This window comes from Falco naumanni, chromosome 10, assembly GCF_017639655.2.
Source record: "Falco naumanni isolate bFalNau1 chromosome 10, bFalNau1.pat, whole genome shotgun sequence".
Taxonomy (NCBI): domain Eukaryota; kingdom Metazoa; phylum Chordata; class Aves; order Falconiformes; family Falconidae; genus Falco; species Falco naumanni.
The window spans coordinates 20,342,883-20,365,127 of NC_054063.1; the positions used below are offsets into that span (position 1 = coordinate 20,342,883).

General features: G+C 47.9%; 1 protein-coding gene across 2 annotated transcripts in view; it reads left to right on the forward strand.

Annotated features, from left to right (window-relative positions):
- IGHMBP2 (immunoglobulin mu DNA binding protein 2) overlaps positions 1–22,245 on the forward strand; it is a 43,543-nt gene that overhangs the window by 18,499 nt on the left and 2,799 nt on the right. For both annotated transcript variants that reach the window (XM_040608135.1, XM_040608136.1), the window contains exons 9-14: positions 10,481–10,663; positions 15,543–15,661; positions 17,871–17,965; positions 18,349–18,472; positions 20,558–21,391; positions 21,982–22,166. In XM_040608135.1, coding sequence (XP_040464069.1) covers positions 10,481–10,663; positions 15,543–15,661; positions 17,871–17,965; positions 18,349–18,472; positions 20,558–21,391; positions 21,982–22,166 — 1,540 coding nt within the window. The remainder of the gene's footprint in view (positions 1–10,480; positions 10,664–15,542; positions 15,662–17,870; positions 17,966–18,348; positions 18,473–20,557; positions 21,392–21,981; positions 22,167–22,245) is intronic.

Genomic DNA, 22,245 nt, shown 5'->3' on the forward strand with positions numbered 1-22,245 from the left:
CTCATCTGCGTGGGAGCAGAGACGTGGCCTGCAGGAGTTCACACATTGGATCAAGTTTTGTAGGAACAAGGTGGGTTACCTTGGTAGAACTGCTACAGCAAACCTCAGGAAAAGATGGTTCTGTATCAAATCCTGGCTGTTCTCAGTGGGAGTACTGGCTCACACAGTGACAGGGAGCTGTCTGAAACACGATGTGCTCGTTTTGCAGAGGTCCTCCAAGCTGCATCAGGGACACCATCCAACAGCTAGAGTCCCAGCCTAATCCAAGATTGCCTTTTGCTCTTGTCCCACACGTACTTAGGAGTTGTGTGCCTGCAACAGGGAGGATCCTCTGCAGAAAAAGCAGGGCAGACGGGGAGGGTGAGTGCAGTGAGGCAGGAAGAACAGGCAGAAACTCATGCTGAACTGTGTTTCAGGGAAATCTGTTACACTGGGAACATCAGATGCAGCTCTGCAGCATCACAGAAACAGCTCTGCTCAAAAAGGCTGTGTAATGTGGCATTCATCCACTCAGCGCTGTGGCCTCTGCACAAGAGGCTGAGATAAACAGCAGATAAACACTATGAAATCAGAGGGTCCTTCCTGGCTGGTACTGCTGTGGGACTGACAGTTGTTTTCTGTGTGCTTGTCTGCATCCTTCCATCAGTCACCTGAAACATGCCTTGCTCCAAAGAGTTCAATGCATTGAGCTTGCCTTGCTTGCTTTCATTTTTCTCTTTAGTGAGAAGGAGTACTTACACTATGCACTACTATTAGATTACTCGAAGTTGTGTATATTTTGACAGATGTTTTCCCTGAGAGACGTCATCAGCAGAGATGTCTTTTCAGTCCCGCTTGCTTAACAGCACTGTGCTTGAATTCTTTGTTTTCTCTCTTACACAAAGTAATTTTCAGACTGGTTAGAAAAGTTGTTCAAAAAATGGTTTAAAACAATCACATCAGCTATTAAAACTAATAAAATGGTAAGCAAACAGAAGGTGAACAAAACAGAGGCACAAATTCTGGTTTCACTGACCAGTATTTAAATGTAAGTTTGAAAATATTTGTTTCATAAAGTTAAAAATGTTTGGTTTTAAGTTTTTCTACATGATGTCTCCTTGTACCTGGTAAGAAGGGTGGCCTGGTTTACCTACTCTTTCCTGACTGCAGGTTTTGTGAAGCAAAGTCAGGCTCATACTCAGTTTAATCCAAGTCTTCCCTTTATTAAATTCTGCTTCTGTGGTTTCACACTTATTTATTTAATGTATTAATGTGGGAGTTGGCCCACCGAGATGCTGCGTTATCACACACACCACAGTGATTATAAAACCTCACAGTACCTACAACACACATATTAAGAACAATTAGATTGTGGGAAAGATCTGTGGCTAGCATAGATTGCCTGTGCTTCGAGGGGGATACTCCAAATAGAACCAAGGAGCCTTTGGGTAGTTTAAAATATAAATGTGTGCATAGTTATCTAGCTTTAGATCTGGAATTACTGAACTGTCATTGTGCAGAAGCAGAAAAGTAGGGCTGACTTCATAAACTTTCTCTCCTGCTTCCAAAAAATAATGAGCAAGATACGTATCTGTGATCTCACTTTAATTTTGAACAAGGGAAATAAAAAGTCCAAGGGAGGCGGCAGCTCCTGGCAGGTGGCTAAGAGATGGTGCAAATAACGTTAAGGCACTGGATCATTTTCTCATTTTACTGTTATCAGATGCACAGATACTTACTGTTTTGCAGATCTTAGCAGGTGATAAGCACGCTCCTGCACTGTCTGGTGGAAGTATCTAGGCTGGTGAACTGCAAAAAGCCTATCCACCCCCCCCCTACCCTTATCTCATTGTTTATTTACTGTGAGTTTGCAGGCTGCGGACCTGTGACTAGATTTTCCCCATCCGTAAACTGGGAATAAATAATTTTACCTCCATACAGAAGCCAAATGGCTAGTCAAGGCTGGGGAGACGGAGAGAGGCTGTAATCTGTGCTGAGCTGACGCGTTACTAGTCTAGGGTGGGAAGAAGCAGTCAGGGGCTAGAGTCTCATATACTTAAATTAGTAGGCAACTGGTTTAATCTGGAGTCAGATAACAAAACTATTTCAGTAGAGAATTTTCAGCCATAAGAAAAAACCTCATGGGGCAGTCACAGGTGACTAATGTGAAAGTTAAAGGGAAGATAAATCCTTCCGGTGCATTATTTGCTGGGAATTGGCCTCTCGCTTCTTTTAATTTGGCCTGAAAAAACAGTGGGAGGTTTCCTTTTTTTCCATTAAAACTGATATTTTTGTGCTGACTGTTGTGTTGATCGGGTGTGATTTTCTCAGCAGAGAGAGCTCCTTCTTCAGTAAAGAGCTCCTTGCCTGATGCGCAAGGTGCTTTTCAGAATAAGTATCTGGTTACTAGCAAGAAGAAATTTGCAGTTTGGTCCTTCTGATTTCAGGGTTATCATTTCTTAAGTGATGCTTAAGGCTTGTCTTTTCTGCCAGAGAAACTATCGTAGCTGCATAATGCCATGGTGTTTGTGCTGCCCTCGGCCTGCAGGACTGAGCTCAACTGCCATTCTGAGCAGCGACACTGGTTCGAGATTTTCACCCCACTCTCCGCTTGTGCCAGTAAGTTGTTCCAAATTATGAATAAGCAGAGAAGAGGGAGTTGGAAGCCCTTCCTCTGCTTATGCTTCTGGTTGTGGAAATGCACTTGTTCAGATCTCAGGCTCCTACCACAGCAGTGCTGATTTACAAGACCAGAAGCTTTAGGTGGATGTGTGTGGCCCCAAGTCAGCAGCTACATGCTAGCAAGGCAGACAGGGCTGCCCAGCCCCAGGAACAGAGCCTAGAGACTTATTTTTCCCAAGACTGTCAGATTAAGGGTAAGACATAGTAGAAATACCAGCTCTGGGGGTGAGTGGGTCTAAGGCTCAACTGCTGTCAGTTTGGGCCTCTCTTTGAAATGAAGCAATTTCAAAAAAAATTCTTTATAAGAGCTCCAAAAACATCATAGCACGTGCCCAGCTGCTTTCTTCTGCTCTGTCATAATGGCTGATGCCAGGAGCATTTGCTGGTGCTGCATCGTGGAGTCAACAGCCAAAAGCTTCTCATGATAGGACCATCTGCTGCAGACCTCCTCCTCATCCTGCTTGAGGAGTTAGGCTTTTCTCTCCCTCAGTTTTGAGTTCATGTGACTTTGCAGTGGAAAGCTGCCACTAGTTTGCATCTCTCCTTTGGTCACAGGTGATCATAACATCCTCTTTCTCCACCAGAAACACTGTTTTGCTTCTTAGATCCTATGGGTGTGACTTGGACCAAGCTTTTTGTCCTTGCTGTTCCCATTGTTTTTCTTTATAAAGAGCTTGACAATTTTGTTAAGCATTTTGCATGTTTTCCTTCCATGTTTTTAAAATCCCAGCTGCACAAAGAACTGGTCTTTGTAAAATTAAAAGAGAGTGTGAGTAGAAGTCAGATCGTCTCACTCTTCAACCTTAGCAGGGTTACCAGCTGTGCAGGGAAGTCAGTTGTTCGGTGAGCTCACATCTCTTGTGGAGTAATCCCTTTTGGATGAGAAACCTTAAGAATGTTTAAGCACCGTATCACTCTGTGTCCTTCCTAAAGTTCAACTGATTTAAAATAAAATAAGGCAGAGAGAATGTGCATCTGAATCAATAGTATTAACAGATTTATAACTTGGCCTGTATGATCTGACAAAACTTGCTACATTAAACAAAATTATGGCTCAAGGCATCAGCAGGTCCATGACCCAGGTGCTGGTCAGACAAGACACCAGTCACCAAAGCTCAGCCTTGCAGACAGTTGCCTTTTGGAAGATAAAGTGCAGAAGGCCAAGCTGACTTCAGCTTACTTGGAAGAATTATGGGCTGTGCTCTCAAATGCTGCCTATCTACAGTTTAGCCTAAAAGGCAAAGCTGCTACAACGCTGCTGCCTGTGCCAGCCGGTCTTCTCTCAGTTCCCCAAGCAACTCTTGAAACCTATTAGCTAACCTGCAGCAAATCCATCAAAGTGTGAAAGCCTAGGAGATCTTCAACTCTAGAAACAGGTAACAAAGCAGAGACCTGGCTGTGTTCCTGCACTCGGGGGAAAGCTGCAACATGAATTCAACCACAGCAACTGCTACCAAAAAGGCCACACAGGAGGGAACCAGAGAAAACCCAGCTTGCTTTATTTATTATTAAAGTATATTAGTTCAGCACTGGAAAACTCCATCTATTATCCTGTTGTGTTAGGCTTGGTGTATATAAGGAGAGATGGTCCCTGTTATGATCTGAATAAACATGGCAAAGGGGGAGGGAGGATTGCTCTCCTTATTTCATCCCACGTTGTACAGGAAACCTGTGGTGGCTGCTAGGACTGAGCAAGACGTCTTGAACCCCAGCTTGGGATCAGCCCGAGTCCATCTTTCCTGTCTTCCCCCTCACTTCTAAAGGCTGACATCTGGTTAAGTAAAATCATTCACAACTGAGTATTTTCAAGCTTTTCCCATTGCTCAGGTGGCCGACTGTTGTGGAAAATAAAGGTTTTTGAGCTATTTATGGCTTTACCTTTCATCTCAGTGGGAGTCCTTGGTAGCAGCCCCACAGGTATTCATTGCAGATGGGTACAGCGGCAGGTATTGACCATACATACAGGAATTAGAGTGGGCGCTCGTCAGCCAGGTGCTGATCCAGAGTCTTCTTCTCTAGTCCTAGCCTCTGTTTGGGAATAGCAAAATTTCCCTCTCCTCTTTCCACGTTACCAACATGTCCCTCAGCTCCACTGGCTCTGCAGAGCCGAGGGCTCTTGGACAGACCATTTGAATCTGCAGAGGGCTTAAATAATATACTGCAGAGTTTTTGTCCTGTAGAAAATACTTGGGATGACGTGTTATCCTGGTAGAAAACGAAACCACCTAATGCTGAAAGAAAAGAGTTTCTTTCTTGCAAGCTCTGTTGTTGTCTAGTGACCCCCCCCCCAGCCAGCCTGTGATGGAGGTGTTGTGCAGTGAGGTCCAGCTGGAGCAGCTGACAGTTTGTCTCAGTAACCCCCTAATTAAGTGCAAAACCTAAGAAGTTTATTAGCTCTTTTTCCTTACAGATCTGAACCCTGGCCTCATTTTTAATTGCTGCCCAAGTGAAAGCATCTGCTGGATCGAACGAGGCATGCAACACAGCTTTCCTCTGTACGGCAGCACCCCTCCTGCATGACACAAATAAAGCAGAGGCTGGAGAGCACACTTTGTGCTTTTCACAGTCCTTGCACACGGTGAAATGCAACACAAAGGCAGATTCTTTCTCCCCTCCATCTTGTTAGGTATTTCCAGAGATCTAATTAAGGCACCAAATCACCTGCTGTCTCCAATTTGGTTAATGGAAAAGGATAAGCTATTTCCAGGGATGATTCATGCAGAGGGCTCAAACCCTTCTGCCTACCTTCTCCTTCTCCTCCATTGATGACAGCAGACTTGAAGTGGGTGGATTCCTATTTTCAAGGCCCCAGTGAAGGGTCTAAAGTTAGCCAGGATGAATCTGGGCTGACAGAAGGATTGTCTGTTACTACCGTATGTGAAGTTAGTCCTGCTTAAGCAGGGAGCTTCTTGGTACTTTGTAGGAGCCATACTGCAAGTGCGATCAGACAGCTAGGCTGCCACACAGCTTATGCTCAGTTCGGAAGGCCGGGCCCTGTCTGGTATAACTACCTTCTGGTTATCTGCTTTTTCCTCCATGGATTCAGCATTTATCAGTTATCAGGGGTTTTTACGCTGACAGACCTGGAGTTATCTCAGGATGCAGAGGGCGTTCCCCCCCCCCCCCCCTTACGGTACATTCACCTACTTCTTGTCCGTACTGGATGTGTTTCTTCTGAAAGACCTCCCAGTGATGGCAAATGCCAGTTTCTGCTGTTCCATTCCCCACAGCTCGCTCCAAAGTTCACGGATATCAGCTTCAAGCCTCCTGCTGGGTTTTGGCCCAGTCCCAGGGAGTATTTCAATGCCAGGACACTTTCTGCTGTCTGACAGGAGTTTGTTTTCATTTTAGTCCTCATTCCATCCTTTTTTGACATCCCAATTAATTTGTCTCCACATCAGGGCTTTGATTTATTAATTCAATTTTATACTCTTCAAATATCTGCAGGTAGTTACCAGATCTCTTTCTTTCAACTAGTTTCTTCGACAAGTACTGGAATATTTTGCTGTCTTGTTTGGTAGCACTCAGTCTGGATGTCTCCACCATCCCAAATCCACACGTTAGTCCTTCATGCTCAGTGGTTTGCTGATGTGCACGTCAGGTCTAAATGGATTTGCTTTCACTTTTGTCACTGAAGAGCAAGTGTCAGGCCTTAGTTTTCCTTGGTAGCCTCCACAGCTGGAAAGAACAAGCTACCCTCCTCCATCACATTTGGAAGGATTAAAAAAAACCCAAAAAACCAAACAAATCCACAATATCTAGAGAAAGGGGGAGTTCTGCACAGCCTCACTTACTACTACTTTACCTATTTGTGAAACCTCTTAAAAACGTATAGCAGGATAGAAAAGCCCAGGGCACAAAGGAAAGGACAGTTAATATTTTGCATGTCCACAACACCCTCAGCCTGGTTTTGCCATCCAAGAGCTTAATGCAGAGTTCTTGAGGCAGGAAAACACGCTGACATCCTTCTCCAGACTTTGCTGTCCAAATTCAGTGGTGTACAGCAGAAATCAGTCACACCCACGTCTACTTCTGTCTCTTAGGGAGGAGACCAGCTATCCAGAGGATGAATAAGAAAAGATATAACATGATTGATCCCTCCGTGGGAAACGCTTCCCTTTTTTCCCCCCCCCCTAGTAACGATCATTCTTGACATCTACACGGCAGGCCGACTCCTCACACCCAGCTCATAAAGGGTATTTCACACCACAGCGGACACAAAAGCCTTTGAAATATTTGGTTTCACTTGGCTACAGCTATCATCATTAATCTGTAGCATTTCTTCCAAGAGCTGGAGGAGGAAGGCTTTCCTGTGAACAGCAGCAGGGCCTCATCCTCCCTCATTAGGATTGATTTTGGCACCCTCCCCACCCCAGGAAGGTGCATTTGAACAAACTACAGCCTTTTCCTCCACAAGAAGCAAGGTGAAACCATGTTAGCAGCAAACACTGGCTGCTGTGGGCTTATTTTGGTAATTTTAGGTTTCCTAGCTTTACTTCAGGTACTTTAAAGTCGATGGTCCTGAGTACCAGATGCATGAGTCTGTTTGTCCAACCTCCTGTCCTAATTTAATTGCTCTAAAGCAATTGATACTTAAAAGAATTTTTGCTTAGTGCTCTTATGATTTTATTGGCATAAAAATCAACCATTGTAGCAGTTAATTGAGCAGTATAATAATAGGATATTTGTTAACAGGTAAAATACTTGCAAGCAGTTTAATATCCTCATTATTATTTTAACATATAATCTCATGTAGATCCCTGCAGTGGAAACTGTGCTGTTACTGTATAGAAGAGCACTATTCCTAAAGCTTGCTGTGAGGCTTAATGCCTTCCCCATGCTTTATTATGTATCATTACAAGAAACACTTCAGAGTATTTGTTGTTAAAGAACACCAGGGTTTTCCTGCCAGTTCTCCATGAAAATCAGTTTTAGGCTTGCTCTTAGATTTGCAAGAATTTTTGAGCCAGGGGAGAAGAGTAAAGAATAAAAGCAAACAAGAGGTACCTTTGGTTGGTAAGGCTGCGAAGCGTGCTGCATCCCTGTAAGACTTTGAGAGCATCTGATATTGGTATCCCTCACTTCTTGCTTGAGTTGCCTGATGTGCCTTACACAGTCAGTGTCTGGCAGCAGTAGGACAGTCCCATGGGGTTTTGAGCAGAGTGGGCAGAGCCAAAAACCAGTAACACAGCTTGCCAGCAGCTCCAGCAAGCCACAACCCAGGTCTGGGATCCATCCAGGGGGTCCCATCAGGAGGTAGGCTAGAAACAAAGCCATGATGTGGGTCCAGCATCCATCCAGAAGATGCAGCTAAAGACAGGATCAAAATGACCTGCAACATAGATCCAGAGATCTCTCCATCCAGCAGACAAATCTAGGATATAACTCAGATATATGGGTGAGCTTATATGCTGAGCTTATATGGGTGTAGGTCCCAGGTGAGGCTGGTCAGGGCAATTAAAGCCTCATGGTGCCCTCTTGGTGCCAGATCACTTGTGGGTGACTCAGCATGTGGCTGGCTTTTTCATTAGCCTGTCAGGAGGAGATGGCTGGTGGAAGGAACCAGAAACATTTTCATCTTGGTTGTAGTGGTCATGCTTTAGGCAAAGACCGAGCAAGAGGTGGGCTCTGAGTCCCCAGGTTCCTGGGTCATGCAGGAGAAAGGGCCGTTCCTAAGGGAACAGCTGTTTCAGGTAGTTGCTTGTGCCTGAGTGCGGACAGCTCTCCCTGTTAGGACTGCTGCCTTCCCTCCTTGCCTGGGAGACAAAGGCTGCCTTTTAGCGTGCCCGGCGGGTCAGAGCAGAGCTGGGAGGATCAGGCTCAGTGCCTTGTCGTTCAGTTGTGAGCCTGGAAGGAGAAAAGCTAACTCCTGATAACTGTAACAAGGTCCCAGCCCTATATCCTCCTCTTTCCCCTCATACCACCTAATCCCCTTCCCCTTCTGAAAACCCAGCCCCACCGGCCTCTTGCTTTTCTCCTGTGCTGTCAGCTGAGAGCATAAGGACCTCTGTAAGTACATCAGTGTCATGCCAGTAGCAACGCCGGCGCTGGGGAGCTGTGAAGGCTTTATGGCCAACCTTCGTGTGGTTTGTAATCAGCAGCAAAATGCACTGCACAGCTGGAAACCTCTGCTGCATAAAGTACAATATCCGTATTGCAAACCTGCTAACCCTCCTCCTGGCTTCTGCGCCTGTGTGTTGTTTAACGCTTGTTAATATCACAACAGCCTTTGAAAAAGCAGTGCTGTCTCCGAAGTCCTGCAGTTGTGTCCATTCAGAGTTTATGACCTGGTTTTTCCCTGTGTGCTGCATTCTGTGATTTAGCAAGGAGAGCTCAACTTCTCAGAAAGATCTACCTTCAGTTTTCTCTCTCTGCAGTTTTAATGAATTTGCTGTCTCTTGTTCTATTTACCTAGTGCCCTGTTGTTAATGTGACAGGGCTGGCCTGTCACATTTGCTGTCACAGCAAACAAGACACTCGCTGTGGTGCCAAGTAGTAATGTAATGCCTCCCACAGCAGTAATTGGATGGGTGCTGTGCCCCTTAGCTTTGACAGAAATAATTTTACCGAGCTGTTCCTATCATAATTTCATCATCGTTGTGCTTGTTCATTGTGTTCCGGTAGCAACCGGAACCCCTCACCATGAACTACAGTATTGTACAAGGTGCTTGACACACGGTATGAAAAAACTCTTTATGCTCTGAAATGCTCAAAACACAAAATCAAAGTACAACAATTCTCGTCCTTCCTCAGATAGTACCGTTAGGCGATGCTTCTAATAAACCCTTTTGGTATGGCGAAGAGAAAGCAATTAGGCTCCTGAGAGGCTTATTTCATTAGGAGTTTTATTAATTTGTGTCACAGATATAAGCACAGGACCTTTGCCAGAAATGATGGAGTGTTGGTTTTCTTAATGGGTAATAAAGCAATAAGCAGTGAAATGCATTAGTGCGTTAGTCTGGGGTGAGTGGCCAAGGAGTAATGAGAATGCTTGAGTAGCAAGTGTCTCGATGAAACATTAGCAAGGTCTGGCTGTGTTGACGTTAAGCATTTCAAGATTCGGGGTCGAGCTCTGATACTAATGCATTAGGTGATTCTGATGCTGTTGGTGACCTTGCAGTAATGTCAGCGTAATGTTACACTGACAGCTGCGGTATCTAGAGCTTGTTATGAGCAGCGTGACTGAGGATGATGATGGGATGAACTTACAGGTTAAGAGGTTTTTGTTCTGGAGCTGTTTCCCCAAGCAGGGATCTTGGGCATCCTCTCTCAGCTTTTCCCAACGACACTGAGCAGGTCTGGGTGTGAGAACTGACGCTGCAGGCAGGGATAGCCGATACCATTTGCATCCCTGGCGTTACAGGGGCAACACCCCATGCCATTTCCCCACGGGAAAGGGAAGCAGGCATCTCTCCACCGTCACCTGTTTAAGCTGATCTGATCTGCCTGCAAGGCAGAAGTCTGTCCCTGAGGGTCTTCAGCCTGCTGGGGAGCCTAAGCTGAAAGATAACACTTGGGACCCTGCAGCCTTGTGCTCCCCTCCCACTGCCTGTTGGTACCCGAGCGAAACAGAGTAGGAAGGCCAGGGAGATAACACCATCCCATAACACGGGGGTGCTCAGCAGGGTCCAGAGTAGGTGTTGCAGGTGCTCTGGTGGCATTGCAACTGAACACCATTAGCACTGGTCAACACGGCGTTCAGTTCCAGCTGCAGCACTGCCAGGTGCTGGTTGAGTCTTTAGCCCAAAGATGGTTACATCTGTGCATTAGGTCATCACCCTAAGCCAGACTCCACTTCTGACTTGCTTTTCCCGTGCAGGGCTGCTGCCAAGGGCCTTTCACTCAGCTTGATGGAGCGTCTCATCAAGAGGCACGGGGAGAAGGTTGTGAAGATGCTGACAGTGCAGTACCGAATGCACCAGGCCATCATGCAGTGGGCTTCCTTGGAGATGTACGGCGGCCAGCTCACTGCTCACCCATCAGTAGCCCAGCATTTGCTTAAGTAAGTGACTTGCTCTTCACTGGTATGATAAGATGTCTTTTTCATCCCACCGCATGCAGGGTTTGTCCCTTTCCTATCACGGAGTTTTCCATTCCTCCTGACCCTGCAACAGCATTTCTGTTTCATCGAGGAAGCATTACTTGAGGGGGTTGTCCTTTTTTCCTGTCTAACAAGAAGTTATGCAGAGTTATCTTCTGTTTCCTCCTTTGGTATGATAAGCAGCAAAATAAAATCTCCTTGCACATGGTGAGAATACAAGAAGGCCTGGCCTGCAGGGGACGTAGGACCATACACCAGTCTTTTATTGTGTTTCCACATGATTAGGAGGACCAGGCTGTGTCCCATCATTGGCCCGAACATCGACATCAGAAAGATCAGAAAGCCAGATTCCCTTTCCAGCTTGGATAGATTTACTGCTAGGACAGCACCTGAGGCAGGTCTGATGGCATCAGATCCACTCCTTCTCTGCAGTATTTTTCCCTTTCTTTGGTAATTTAAAGGAAGTGACTAGCATTTAATTTCCACTGGATCCTGGGACAGGCAGTTGTTTGCCAACACACGCTGTGACTGTCAATAATTGGTGCTTTTTAAAATTGCAGTCAGTGCGGTTCTGGGAGGCGGGTGGGAAAACATTAATTCTCTCTGTTGGACTTGGGGAAGCATAAAATATCACAGTGCTTGTCTTCATGGAGCTGTTGTATTTTTAGCAATGCTCTTTTTTTAAATGCAAACATTTAGGAGTTGGAAAAATATATTCCCCTAGAATTTCTCCATTTCATAGTAGATCTAGTTTTGGACAGAGATAGCTGGAAAGGCCTTTTTATCATAATTGTTTTAAAATAATCGTACTTGGGAATAGTATGAACACTGCCTGGATGGGAAGAGCAAGCTTTGTGTTCGAGACAGCCCTGGAACTCTTGTCTACATCCACTGCAGTCAGCACAGGGATTTCTGCTTGTGTCAGCATGTTCTGTATTAAGGCTTCAGGGGTATCGAGGCTTCAGCTCAACTTACATCAGTGAAGCTGTGCCGTCTTCTGTCTTGGTTTATGTACATTTGTGTATACATAGGTGATTTTATGGGTGAGTGTGGTGTGTTCTACAGATAAGAGGAGGCAAAGCTGGTTCATCGGTGCCAGGAGGAGCTCAGCTGAGCCCGACAGTACTCATTCAGCAATGTTTTAGCTACATAGATATAATTCCAGGACTAGTGCTGTACAAAACGCTCTTCTTGATAATTTCTGTTTCTTTCCATGCTTATTTTTCCATTTAACTTTGGAAGTTAAAAACAGAAACTAGTGAAGAACCCCAGGCAAAACGGGTTGAAGCCATTAAAATAGTAAACCAATTGAAAAGTTGAAGTTAGGTGACTTTGTTATTCTGATGAGCTGGTTAATTTTTATAGCTGATGAAGGAGTGCGTGTTTTTCTTTCCAGTCCACAGTGCAGCTTAGTCCCCTGCTCGGGGCCTTTTCCTACAGACACTGCTTTCTGAACTCATAATCAAACCTGTCAGTCCACAGCCCTACTGACATACCGCATGAATGCGGCAATCTTCAGTTCAAGCACTGGACGGAAGTTTCTGTGCTTCTGTAGAAGACCAGGTAATGCAGGGGCTTGATACTGGACCATGATCTTCTCATGTTTAGGTTGCTAGTACAAATTCCTTCATATTTGTGAGCATCTCATATGTTTTGTTGGCTTAGGCCAAATGATTTACTTAATCCCTTACCTGAGCAAGAAGTAAGTAAGTTTTATTCTCTAAGAATTCCAGCAAAAGCTCTCTTATAAGCAGAGGCATCCTAGGGAAGTGGAAAGGTGAGTGCCCAGGGAGTTACCTGCTCGTACTGCAGCTGCAGTTGCTGCAACAGCCTTTGACAAGCTGTGGGTCTGTAGCTTTTTGTTACCTCCTTCCTAAGGGTCGGTGGGTGACGAGCGAGGGACCTGAAAAGGCCTAAAGCACAGTGCGAGGAGGGAGATCTCCATCTCTGCTGAAAGCATTTCAAGGTCTTCCTTTGAAGAAAGGTCTGACTGGAGTGATCCAGAGCATAGCCTGCACCACACCTCTGGCATTGGCAAAGCTGGCCCATACGATTGTATTCTAGCCTTGAATTTACAGTGGCCTTGGTGCCATTTTGAGAGGTGAGGCTTGAGGAAGCATGTCCTAGTCTTGAGATATACAGCTAGGAGGAGGTCCAGGTGTAAACATCTTGTGCTACAAATGTGGCAGGGAGTTTCTGGTCGAGCTGAGCTTGTAAAGCCTGATACCGGTGGGCTCCCATTCAGAACAGCTCTCCAGGGTGTAATCCCCGATATCTGACAGTAAGGCTGCACTCCCACCATGACCTTTCCCTGAAACAGCATTATCGATGCAAGTCTCATCTCCTTTACCTGAAGCACAAAGGTTGGTCTTTGGAAAAAGAAGTGCAGCTCTGCTCCGAACAACTTTGTATTTCCTTACCAGCTTTTGCTCTGATGTTGGAGGCACTCAGGAACTCTTTGGTCTGTGATCTGTTAGAGGTTCGTGCAGCATCATCATTTCTCAAAAAAGGATACTTTGATTTCCTGTGGTTTCTTTTCAGGGGCAGGGTATTTCCAAAGGAGCAAAACCTTCTTCCCAAATTTCCCTTCCTTCTGAAATGGGTGGCAAAGCACACCAGAAACCCCCACACATCTCCAGAATTAAGTCAGGGAGGCTGCAAGCAGTATCATGCACATTCAAAATTTGTGACTCAGTCTGTGAGAAGATGGTTTGAAAATCACCAGCTGTTTCTGATGTCCGTTTTTTCTAAATACAGCGTCAGGTGTCCCTTCCCTCAGTGCTTTTTTTGGGGTTAACACCCCCTTGCTGATGGAGAGACTGTGGGGGAACCCCCCAGTAGTGTGAGACCTGAAAGATGCTCAGAAGTCAGAATGCTCCTTGGTTGTGGTACGTGACTCACCTGGCTGTGATCTCCTCCTCCCAGACAAAGCACAGGGTGCCCAGATGCCTTAGGGCAGTGCTGTGAGCCTCAGTCCAACTCGTCTGAAGTGACATTCCCAGGATCGAGGTTTTTCCTGGCACCAAGGTATGCTGCAAGAGTTTTCTGCAGCCACTGCAAGTAGGCAAAAAATTGGGATTATCTGCGTGGAGAACTTGGATTTTGCTCGAAGTCTTTTGTCTGTGCAGATGTGGGCAGTGGTAGGACCGTAAGCAGGGCAGGTGTAAAGGGAGTGGAAAGCCTGTTAGGTCTGATTATAGAAAGAGAGAGAGATAAACCGTCATACCCTCCACAGGGGAGGAAACACTCTCATGGGGAACTGGAGGTGGCCCCGTTCTGGAGGAGGTCATGGAAAGTGAAGTTGGTTGCTGGTCCCTGTGGTCCTTGGAAATGGGGAAGGTGCCTTGTGCCTCTGAATCCAGTTGCTGAGCTGAGGCAGGCAGTGCCCAAAGCCAGGGGAAGAGCTCTTCCCTTGGGCTCTGGTTTGCCGTAGGACTGGGGAAGGTGCATCATAGTTTCACTGATCTCCGTACCTTCCCAGCTGTGCATTACAACAGCAGTTGCTTTGGACAGGAGAAAAATGAGTTTCAGTCGAGAGAAGACTTCTGTTGTCAATGGAGTGAGTAATGCGCAGAGTCCACGGGAAGCAAGGGTAGCCAGCAGCATACAAATGCAGGGGAACCAACGTGCAGTGCCGGGAGTCCTGGAAAAGAGAGGCTGCAGCTGGGGGCTTGTCTTGAACTGGAAACTGTCTTTACCCTCGCTTCCCCGCCTGTCATTTGGAGATAATCCTCCTTTTTGATGGTTTGCCATCTGCCTTGTTTATTTGCAGACTCACCAGAATCACAGCTCTCCAAGATTTGTGTGTGATGGACAGTAACATGTTGTTGTTTCAGAGCTCTCCTGCCTTCTCCAGGCTTTCCGTTCCTGCCCTCCATCACTCCCCTCTTCCTGGGTTGTGAATTCATCTAGCAGCTACCTTGGGTTTTAAAATACGGTGGGGTTTTTGTGTTAGGTTGGGTTGGGGTTTTTTTAATGCAGTAGCTTTAGATGTAGAAGTGATGTGAAACCCCAGTTCCTCTGTGGTTCCTTGTGCTGCACTTTCTTCTCTTGCCCGTCAGCACTGCTGTCAAATCTCTGGTAATACTTCAAGCACTCCTTCTCCCTGTCAATGCTGTAAAAAACAGAAAGCAGCTGCCACATCTCCCTAGGTCTGCATATCTTTCCTACTCGAGACTATTTAAGCGAGACACTAACACCCACACAATGTACCCTTGCCTTGCAGTAACTGGGCTGTGTAGCATAGCCAGTAAGAAAGCTGTCAGCGCTGCTGGCTGGCCTCTGTGAGATTCTCCAGGGCCCTCAGCTCTTTGTTTGCATTTTGGGAGAGTATTTAAGTCACAATCCCATGGTGCAGAGCAATAACGGCTTTTCAGCTATGGTTTTCTGGCATTGCCAAGCTCCCCTGGGCCTCCTGGGACTTGCTGTGCTGTTGGTTGTGGCTGCTGTCCTGGCACCAAACCCGGGAAGCCTGGAGCTAGAAGCCAGAGGACTGCACCAGGGCTGAAGGGCCCTGCTTAGTTACTGCCCTACAATGCTCTACATGCTCTGCTGTAGCATCACTGCAGGTGCGAAGGGGACCAAAGCTTGGAGCAGAAAGGGGGAAACCTCAGTTCTCAGTTTCTGTCATTGGTCACCACCTGCAGAGCCAATCTTCCTGCATTTTCACCCTACACAACACTGCTCTTGGTCTGCAGCCATGTCCCTTGGAAGCAATATCCAGCTGTTTTCCCCCTGTCCTTGCAGTGTTGTTGGGAGGAGTAAGTGGCAACAGAACTGACCATCCCTTTGGCATAATTTCACCGTTGTTAACTGGCCTTTTCCCAAATACCTTGTGCAGGGACCTGCCGGGCGTCACCTCTACAGAAGAGACCACAATTCCCTTATTGCTTGTAGACACTGCTGGCTGTGGCCTGTTTGAGCTGGAAGTGGAAGATGAACAGTCTAAGGGGAATCCAGGTACCGATGTTTGGAAAATTTTGTTCGCGAGAACTGATTGTCTGAGATCCTTGCCCTTCCACAGGCTTAGCTCCTGCACCAGCTGAGCCATGTCCCAGAGATGTCCCCCTTCAGAGCAGGTGGCAGGGGGAAGGTGGGGTCCCCAGGGAGCCTTGCTTGTCTGAGATCATTTCCTCTATGAATCCTTGAGCTCAAAGGATTTTGAGCCAGAGCGGAGTTGCCGTAGGGCCACAGTGACAGTGTGCAGCTTGTGGGTGGCCACGCTGTCTGTCTTCTTCCCTCACAGAGACGTTTCTCCATGCTGTGGGCTAGGACAGGGCAGAGGATCCCTGCAACAGATGCTTTATGCAAGTTGGCAGGGCAGATAGTATCAGGCAGAGCACAAACCTGTTCTAGAGAGGCTGTAGATGTGGCTCTGAATTGCCTCCCTGTCCTTTGCTCCTCTCATGAAGTCCTGCATGGCTCTTCTCTCTGAATTTTCTTAAGACATAGAGTTTCCTGCTGTGTTTTCACTTAAAAAATAGGTTTCATTACGGAGATTGAGGGTAGAGTCAGGCTCCATAGCCATTCTAATAAAGCAGAACTCTGAAAGTGATGATGCTACCTGCTTTGTATTGTCGCTTCCACAGCAGGGGTGGTGGTTGTGATTTGCTGCTTGGGGATGATAGTTGTGCTTCTCTAGATATAGTCTGGCATCTCCACACCTGCTAGCTGGCTCTCAAGAGGCTCACAGAGGCCTTTGCCAAGGAGGTATTGCACATGGGCTGTCTGGAATCTGGTGTTTCATCTGACATTGCAGTTATCCCAAACTTGTTACGGAGATAGCTCTCCTAAAAGCCTTAGGGAGAGCTTTTAGCCCAGGAGGCTGTCAGCAAAGTGATTGCTAGGAGGGCACAGCGAACCTGGGCTTTGAGGAAGATGAGGCTCTTCTTTCAGGGCAGCATCTTCCCCTGGACTGTGAATTCAGTGCCCAGATTGGCTCTGCGGTGCCTGGAGGGGGCTGATCTCCATGTGCGGTGCCTGTGCCCTGCCACCTCGCCCGCGGCCACCCCGGACTGCCCAGCTGCTGCCCGCACTTTTCCCGATGGCTGAGCCACAGGCTTTTCTAGACATTTGTTCTCACAAAGGGCTTATTTGGCAACGTGGCTGCCTGCTTCAGGGATTTGTTTGTTTTCCTCTCTGCTCACCAGTGCAGATCTTATGACAGCAACAGACTTCTGAGGCTTCAGGTCCCTCTCTGGCAACACAGGGAAAAAGGACTGTAAAATACAAGGATGGTTTTTACCGGTTTAAATACATCCTGCCTTCTTTGGTTTGAAAACCCACTAGCATTTAAGTGCCTCTCATTTTTCCATACACGAGTCCCCATGGCCCTGCTCAACAGAGAAGGGCTCTTGTTCCCAAGTGGAAAACCAAAAGGACTTGTCTAAGATAATTCAGGGATTTTGAGCAGGGGGTTAAATGCACATCTCCCAGAATTTGGGAGGCAGCTTTTTGGAGCACCATGCTGCAGATTCTTGATTTTCATACCTGTGGTTTGCTGCAAAATGGAGGGTAGAGTCAGTCCAGCCAATAAACCAGTGAAACAGTTCACACTTGTATTTAACTTTTCCTCACTAGATCTCTCTGAACCTGCCACAATCCTGAGTAGCCAGTTGTTTGTGGCAGGCTGCCTGCAGTCTCTGGAAGGTCTGAGCACATGGATCCGAGCACAAAGCTTGTTTAGGTTTGGAAATACAGGAATCTGAAAAAGCAGAATAAAAAGGAAAGGTGGAGGCTTTTCAGTTGCAGCACAGATAACTGAATTTTTAGGGAGGTCTGGGGTCTCACTTCAGAGGGAGAATAATCTATTGCCTGGATTATCATTGATCTCTTGGATTAATATGGGGTGGCCGGAGAAAGCCAAGTGCTGTTCAAAAAGCTGCTCTTAAGCTTCAGTGAGCTGGTGACTTGGAAGGGCGAGAAGCAAGCTCTGTGCAGCCCTTGGAACGGGGTTGCGTGGCACATAACCATCTAGCCAAGCTCGCCACCTTGGGAGTCATTATCCCCACGCACCTCCAGACTGCAGGCAGGATGTTCCTTAGCTTTTCCTTGCTGTTTAAGGGGAGGTGGGCAAATTTCTCTTAAGGTGCGACATACCCAAGCTGGTGGCTTTGGCCTCTGCCTGCCAGCCTGTTCCCATCACCACCTCTTCTGCTTTCTGCCCTAGGGGAGGTGCAGCTGGCTGGTTTGCACATCCAAGCCTTGGTGGAAGCTGGTGTGAAAGCAAAAGACATCGCTGTCGTAGCTCCCTACAACCTCCAGGTGAGATGAGCCTCTCCTGGCATCTCCCTTCTCTTTCTGCATGCATGCAGCGCAGACGCACAGGGGTGGATTCAGACATCTTCAGGACTGACGCCAGAACCTTCTCAAAGAGATGAAGGTGGAAATCAGCAGAGCCAAATTGTATAATCAGCATTTGTAGCCAGTCAGTTTCTCCACATTTAAGCAGCTTGAGGCCATGGAGGGGAGAGATGCTAGCTGTTTATTTTCCACACCCAGCCTCAGGAGTCAGCGCTTGACCTTCAGGAGACGTGTGTGCTCATCTTTGTGGGTTTGAGAGGAAGGGACTTTTACCCAAACACTACCATTTTAATCCTTTTCACCATGCACTTTTCTTTAAAAGGTATCTATTGCATGTTTTTCAGGTGGACATGCTAAGAGAGCACCTTTGCCACAGGTACCCAGAGCTAGAAATTAAATCAGTTGATGGTTTCCAAGGAAGAGAGAAGGAGGCAGTGATCCTGTCATTCGTGAGGTCCAACAGGAAAGGTAAGAGTTTGCTGCTGGGGAGTTACTCCATGGGGAACAGGAAAGAAATGGGAACTGCGTGATTGCTCAACAGTCACTCATCATGTTGTCCAGTGCTGTGGTTTAATTGCAGTTCTGATGGTCTCTAGCACTATGCTCCGAATTAATTAACTAGTAAGAACCTTCCTTTTCAGCCTTTTTTTTTTGTAAATGAATGAATACATTTGCTGTCACAGCTGCAGCGGAAGCTCCCATGCCAGGCAGCAGGTAAAAGGGAAGCCAGAACTGCTTAGTTTGAAGGTTTCCTGACTATTGAGGCCTCATATATTATTTAAACTGGGGTCCTGAGAATGGCACGTCATGTTAGCACCACATTTACTGGAGTGCTGAGCATTTCTCCCAAGAGGTGAAAACTTGAGGGGCTTATTTCTTGGGTTTTGAGCTGATTTTGGGTCACTTCCCTGAAGAAAGCAAGCAGGAGCTGGCATTACAAGTCATGCACAGAAAACGCTTCTTTTGGGAGCAAAATCTAGAGCAGAAAATCAAGTTCTTTCCTATCAGCAGCTGCAGCGAAAGTCAATAGCTGGGAAAAAGTTGCTGCCCTGGGGCCGTGAGGCTCCTTTGGTGGAGCCATCATCTGGTGCTGAAAGGTTTGGGACCGCTCTGTGAACCACTCTCCCGTGTGTGGATCACTGCCCTTTTCAAACCCACAGTGAGACACATCCCTTGCCACACTACCTTTGCTGCTAATGCTGCTGAAGATGAAACACTGTGTATGTGCTGGGAGTGCTGATGTCTAGAAGGATAAAAAAAAAAAAGGGGGGGGGGGGGGAACTATGCATGGAAGGAGGAGGCTTTTTTTTTTTTTTTTCCCGAGAAAGCCTAGAGCAAGAAAAGCAGTGTTGCAGGGAGAATGGAGGTGGGGGACAGGACTAAGAATAGTCCTTATTCATGAGTGACTCACCTCGCCTTTGCTGGGTAGCTCAGTGGGAGCTGGTGTCCTCCGTGAAGGCATGCGTCCCCCATCCCCCTTCCCATGCACAGCGAGTAGCCAAAGCTCAGATGCAGCGCGGGAATCACTTGCTTTCCAGGGGATGAGAGGCAGCTTCTCGTGCTGTCTGGGCATGGCTCTGGTCTGCGTGGGGCACAAGAGATGTTGTTAGCACCCTCTGAGACCCTTGGGAGAAATCCATCCCCTTTTTGCAGCTGCATTTCTCAGTTCAGAGGAGGCCACGGACCCTGACCAGCAGTGCCTGTCCCTCTGCAGCCCTTCCCAATCCAGCAGGAAACATTCTTGCTGGATCACAGAAGTTAGGCTTGTCTCCTGCAGCCAGGTGAAACCACATCAGAGAAACTAGAAAGTTCTCTAAGCTGCAGAGCACAAAGAGGGGATCACCCACACCCTGTTCCTCAAAAGCAGTGCAAACCAGACTGCTCAGCCACGGCAAGGCAAGGCAGAAACAGAGCCAGGCTGGTCACCACACCAGCAGAGACATTAATTTCTTCCCGACTGGCCTCCTCTTTATCCCCAGGAGTTGGAAACTCAAAAGCCGCCCACACTACCCTTCTCGCTAGCTGATCTTCACTGAGTCATCTTGGCACTTGCTAGCTCTTACTGCTTTTCTTTGAGAAAATAGCCAGAGAGCAGAAGCAAACCTTGCAGAGTTGCCTAAATGGCTGTTACCTTAAACCCGACGAGTTGGGGGGCAGGTCGGGGCAGTTGTATAGGACAGGGTGTATTTCTTTACTTGCACTTCGTCTTCTGTCGCAAGGTGGGCCTTTTCCACATTGTTCCATATTGCTTTTGCTCCCAGGTCCCAGCTCGACCTTGTGTTGGGGGCCACCCAGAAAGTACTACTTCTCTCCACGTGCCTTACGTCCTCCTCCCGACCCCAGGAGCTGGGTGAGGAGCCCTAGCTCTGGCTTGCAGGTGGTAAAACAGAGCTAGAAAGGTGAAGGTAACAGCGTGAGTCAGGGACCAGAGCCCAGGAAACTGACTCCCACCCTCCAGCCAAGCAACCCTTCAAACATTTGGGCCAAATCTAAACCCGGAGCCAACCCTGCACCCGCTGACAGTCCTGCACCTGTTTGGTTTCTTTCTCGCAGGTGAGGTGGGTTTTCTTGCAGAAGACCGGCGGATAAACGTAGCGGTGACCCGCGCCCGGCGCCACGTGGCTGTCATCTGTGACACCCGCACCGTCAGCAACCAAGCCTTTCTGAAGCGGCTGGTGGATTATTTCAGCCAGCACGGGGAGGTACGGACAGCCTTTGAGTACCTCGACGACCTCGTGCCTGAAAATTACACCCAGGAGGGCCACAGCGAGCGGCAGCAAGGTGCAAAGCTTTCTGCAGCACCTGGCCCCAAACCACAGCTGCCTCCAGGGAGGAAACCCAAAGCAGCAGGAACCAAACCAACGTGTCAGAAGCCAGAAGCACGTTTCTGCCCAAACACAAGCGGTCCTGAGAGAGAGAGCCCAGGGACAAAAGACAGTGCCAGCAGATTCAAGGCTATGCTGGTGGCCTTCCTGGAGAGCAGCGAGATGCGTTTGGACTTCCCCCCATCGCTCAGTTCTCACGATCGGATGCTGGTTCACCTAATGGCAGAGGAGTACGGGCTGCAGCACGTGAGCACCGGGGAAGGGAGGGACCGGTACATCAGCGTTTGCAAGAAAGAGCCTGCCAAGCCTTCGCTACCTGCAGCCGCCCCCCCGAGCAAGCAGCTCCCCCTTCCTCAGCCGCAACATCCCAGCAGGGAAACTCCTGTCCCCCCTGAGCCAGGAGGAAGCAGCAAGGGCTCAGGGAAAGTGGACCTGAAAAGCCTGCACTTGGAGAGGGTTCAGAGAGAGAAAGCCAGGCAGGAGGAGGCAATGAGGAAGGCTCAGGAGCCCAGTGCCTGCCTTCAGGGCAGCAGCAGGAAAAAAGACAAATGCGAAGCCAAAGGTAGGTCACTCTCTTCATAATCAGCACTTCCTTGAATGGATCGTGCTGTTTAATTGCTGTGTTTTTGCCTCCAGGGCTTGAGGATTTTTTGTACATGTGTGTGGAGCATGGGACGCGGCTTTTGGAAAGCTCTTGATGCTTGTCACTGCAGAGATGTGAGAACTGGCAGGAACGTGCATCAGTTGGCTGCGGCTTCTGGGGCAGAGGGGTTTTGAATGCCTGGAGGCACATTTCTTAAGTCAAAAGAAGAACACTGGGAACCCTTTCCCAGGAAGAGAGGCTTAGGAGTTAGATTGGAAGCTCCTGAATGTAGGGAGAGGAAGAGGAGTACCTGGTCCACACTGAAGGATGTGGCTGCCTCCTAAATGCAGAGGCAGGGGAAAACAGCTAGAAGCTGCCATCCTGTCTGCCAGAGGATGGTCTCTTCCTCTTCTCCGGCCCCCTGAAATCCCAGTCACTGCAAACAGTGACTCCCCGGACCAGGGCTGCTTCTCACTAGCCCAGGCTGTAGCTGCAGGCTGCTTGGGTTTGTTCTCAGCTTCTAAGCAGGTGGTTAAATGGCCAGGTCTCTTCCCCCGTCTTCTCCCCAGGAAAGGCAGCAGCTAAGAGTAGAGCAGACGGTGTGGCAGAAGAAGATATCGACGCTCTGATCTCTGCTGCCATTAAAGCTGACAACACGTGCGGCTTCCCCTGCTGCAAAGCCAGCGTTACAACCCTGGGACAGCTTTGCCTCCACTGCAACAGACGCTACTGCCTCAGCCATCACATCCCGGAGGTACGTATGGGGCCAGGCAGCCTGCCCAGCGGGTTGAGCACTGAGGGGGCTGGAGGGGAGTAGGACCCGAGCAGCATGG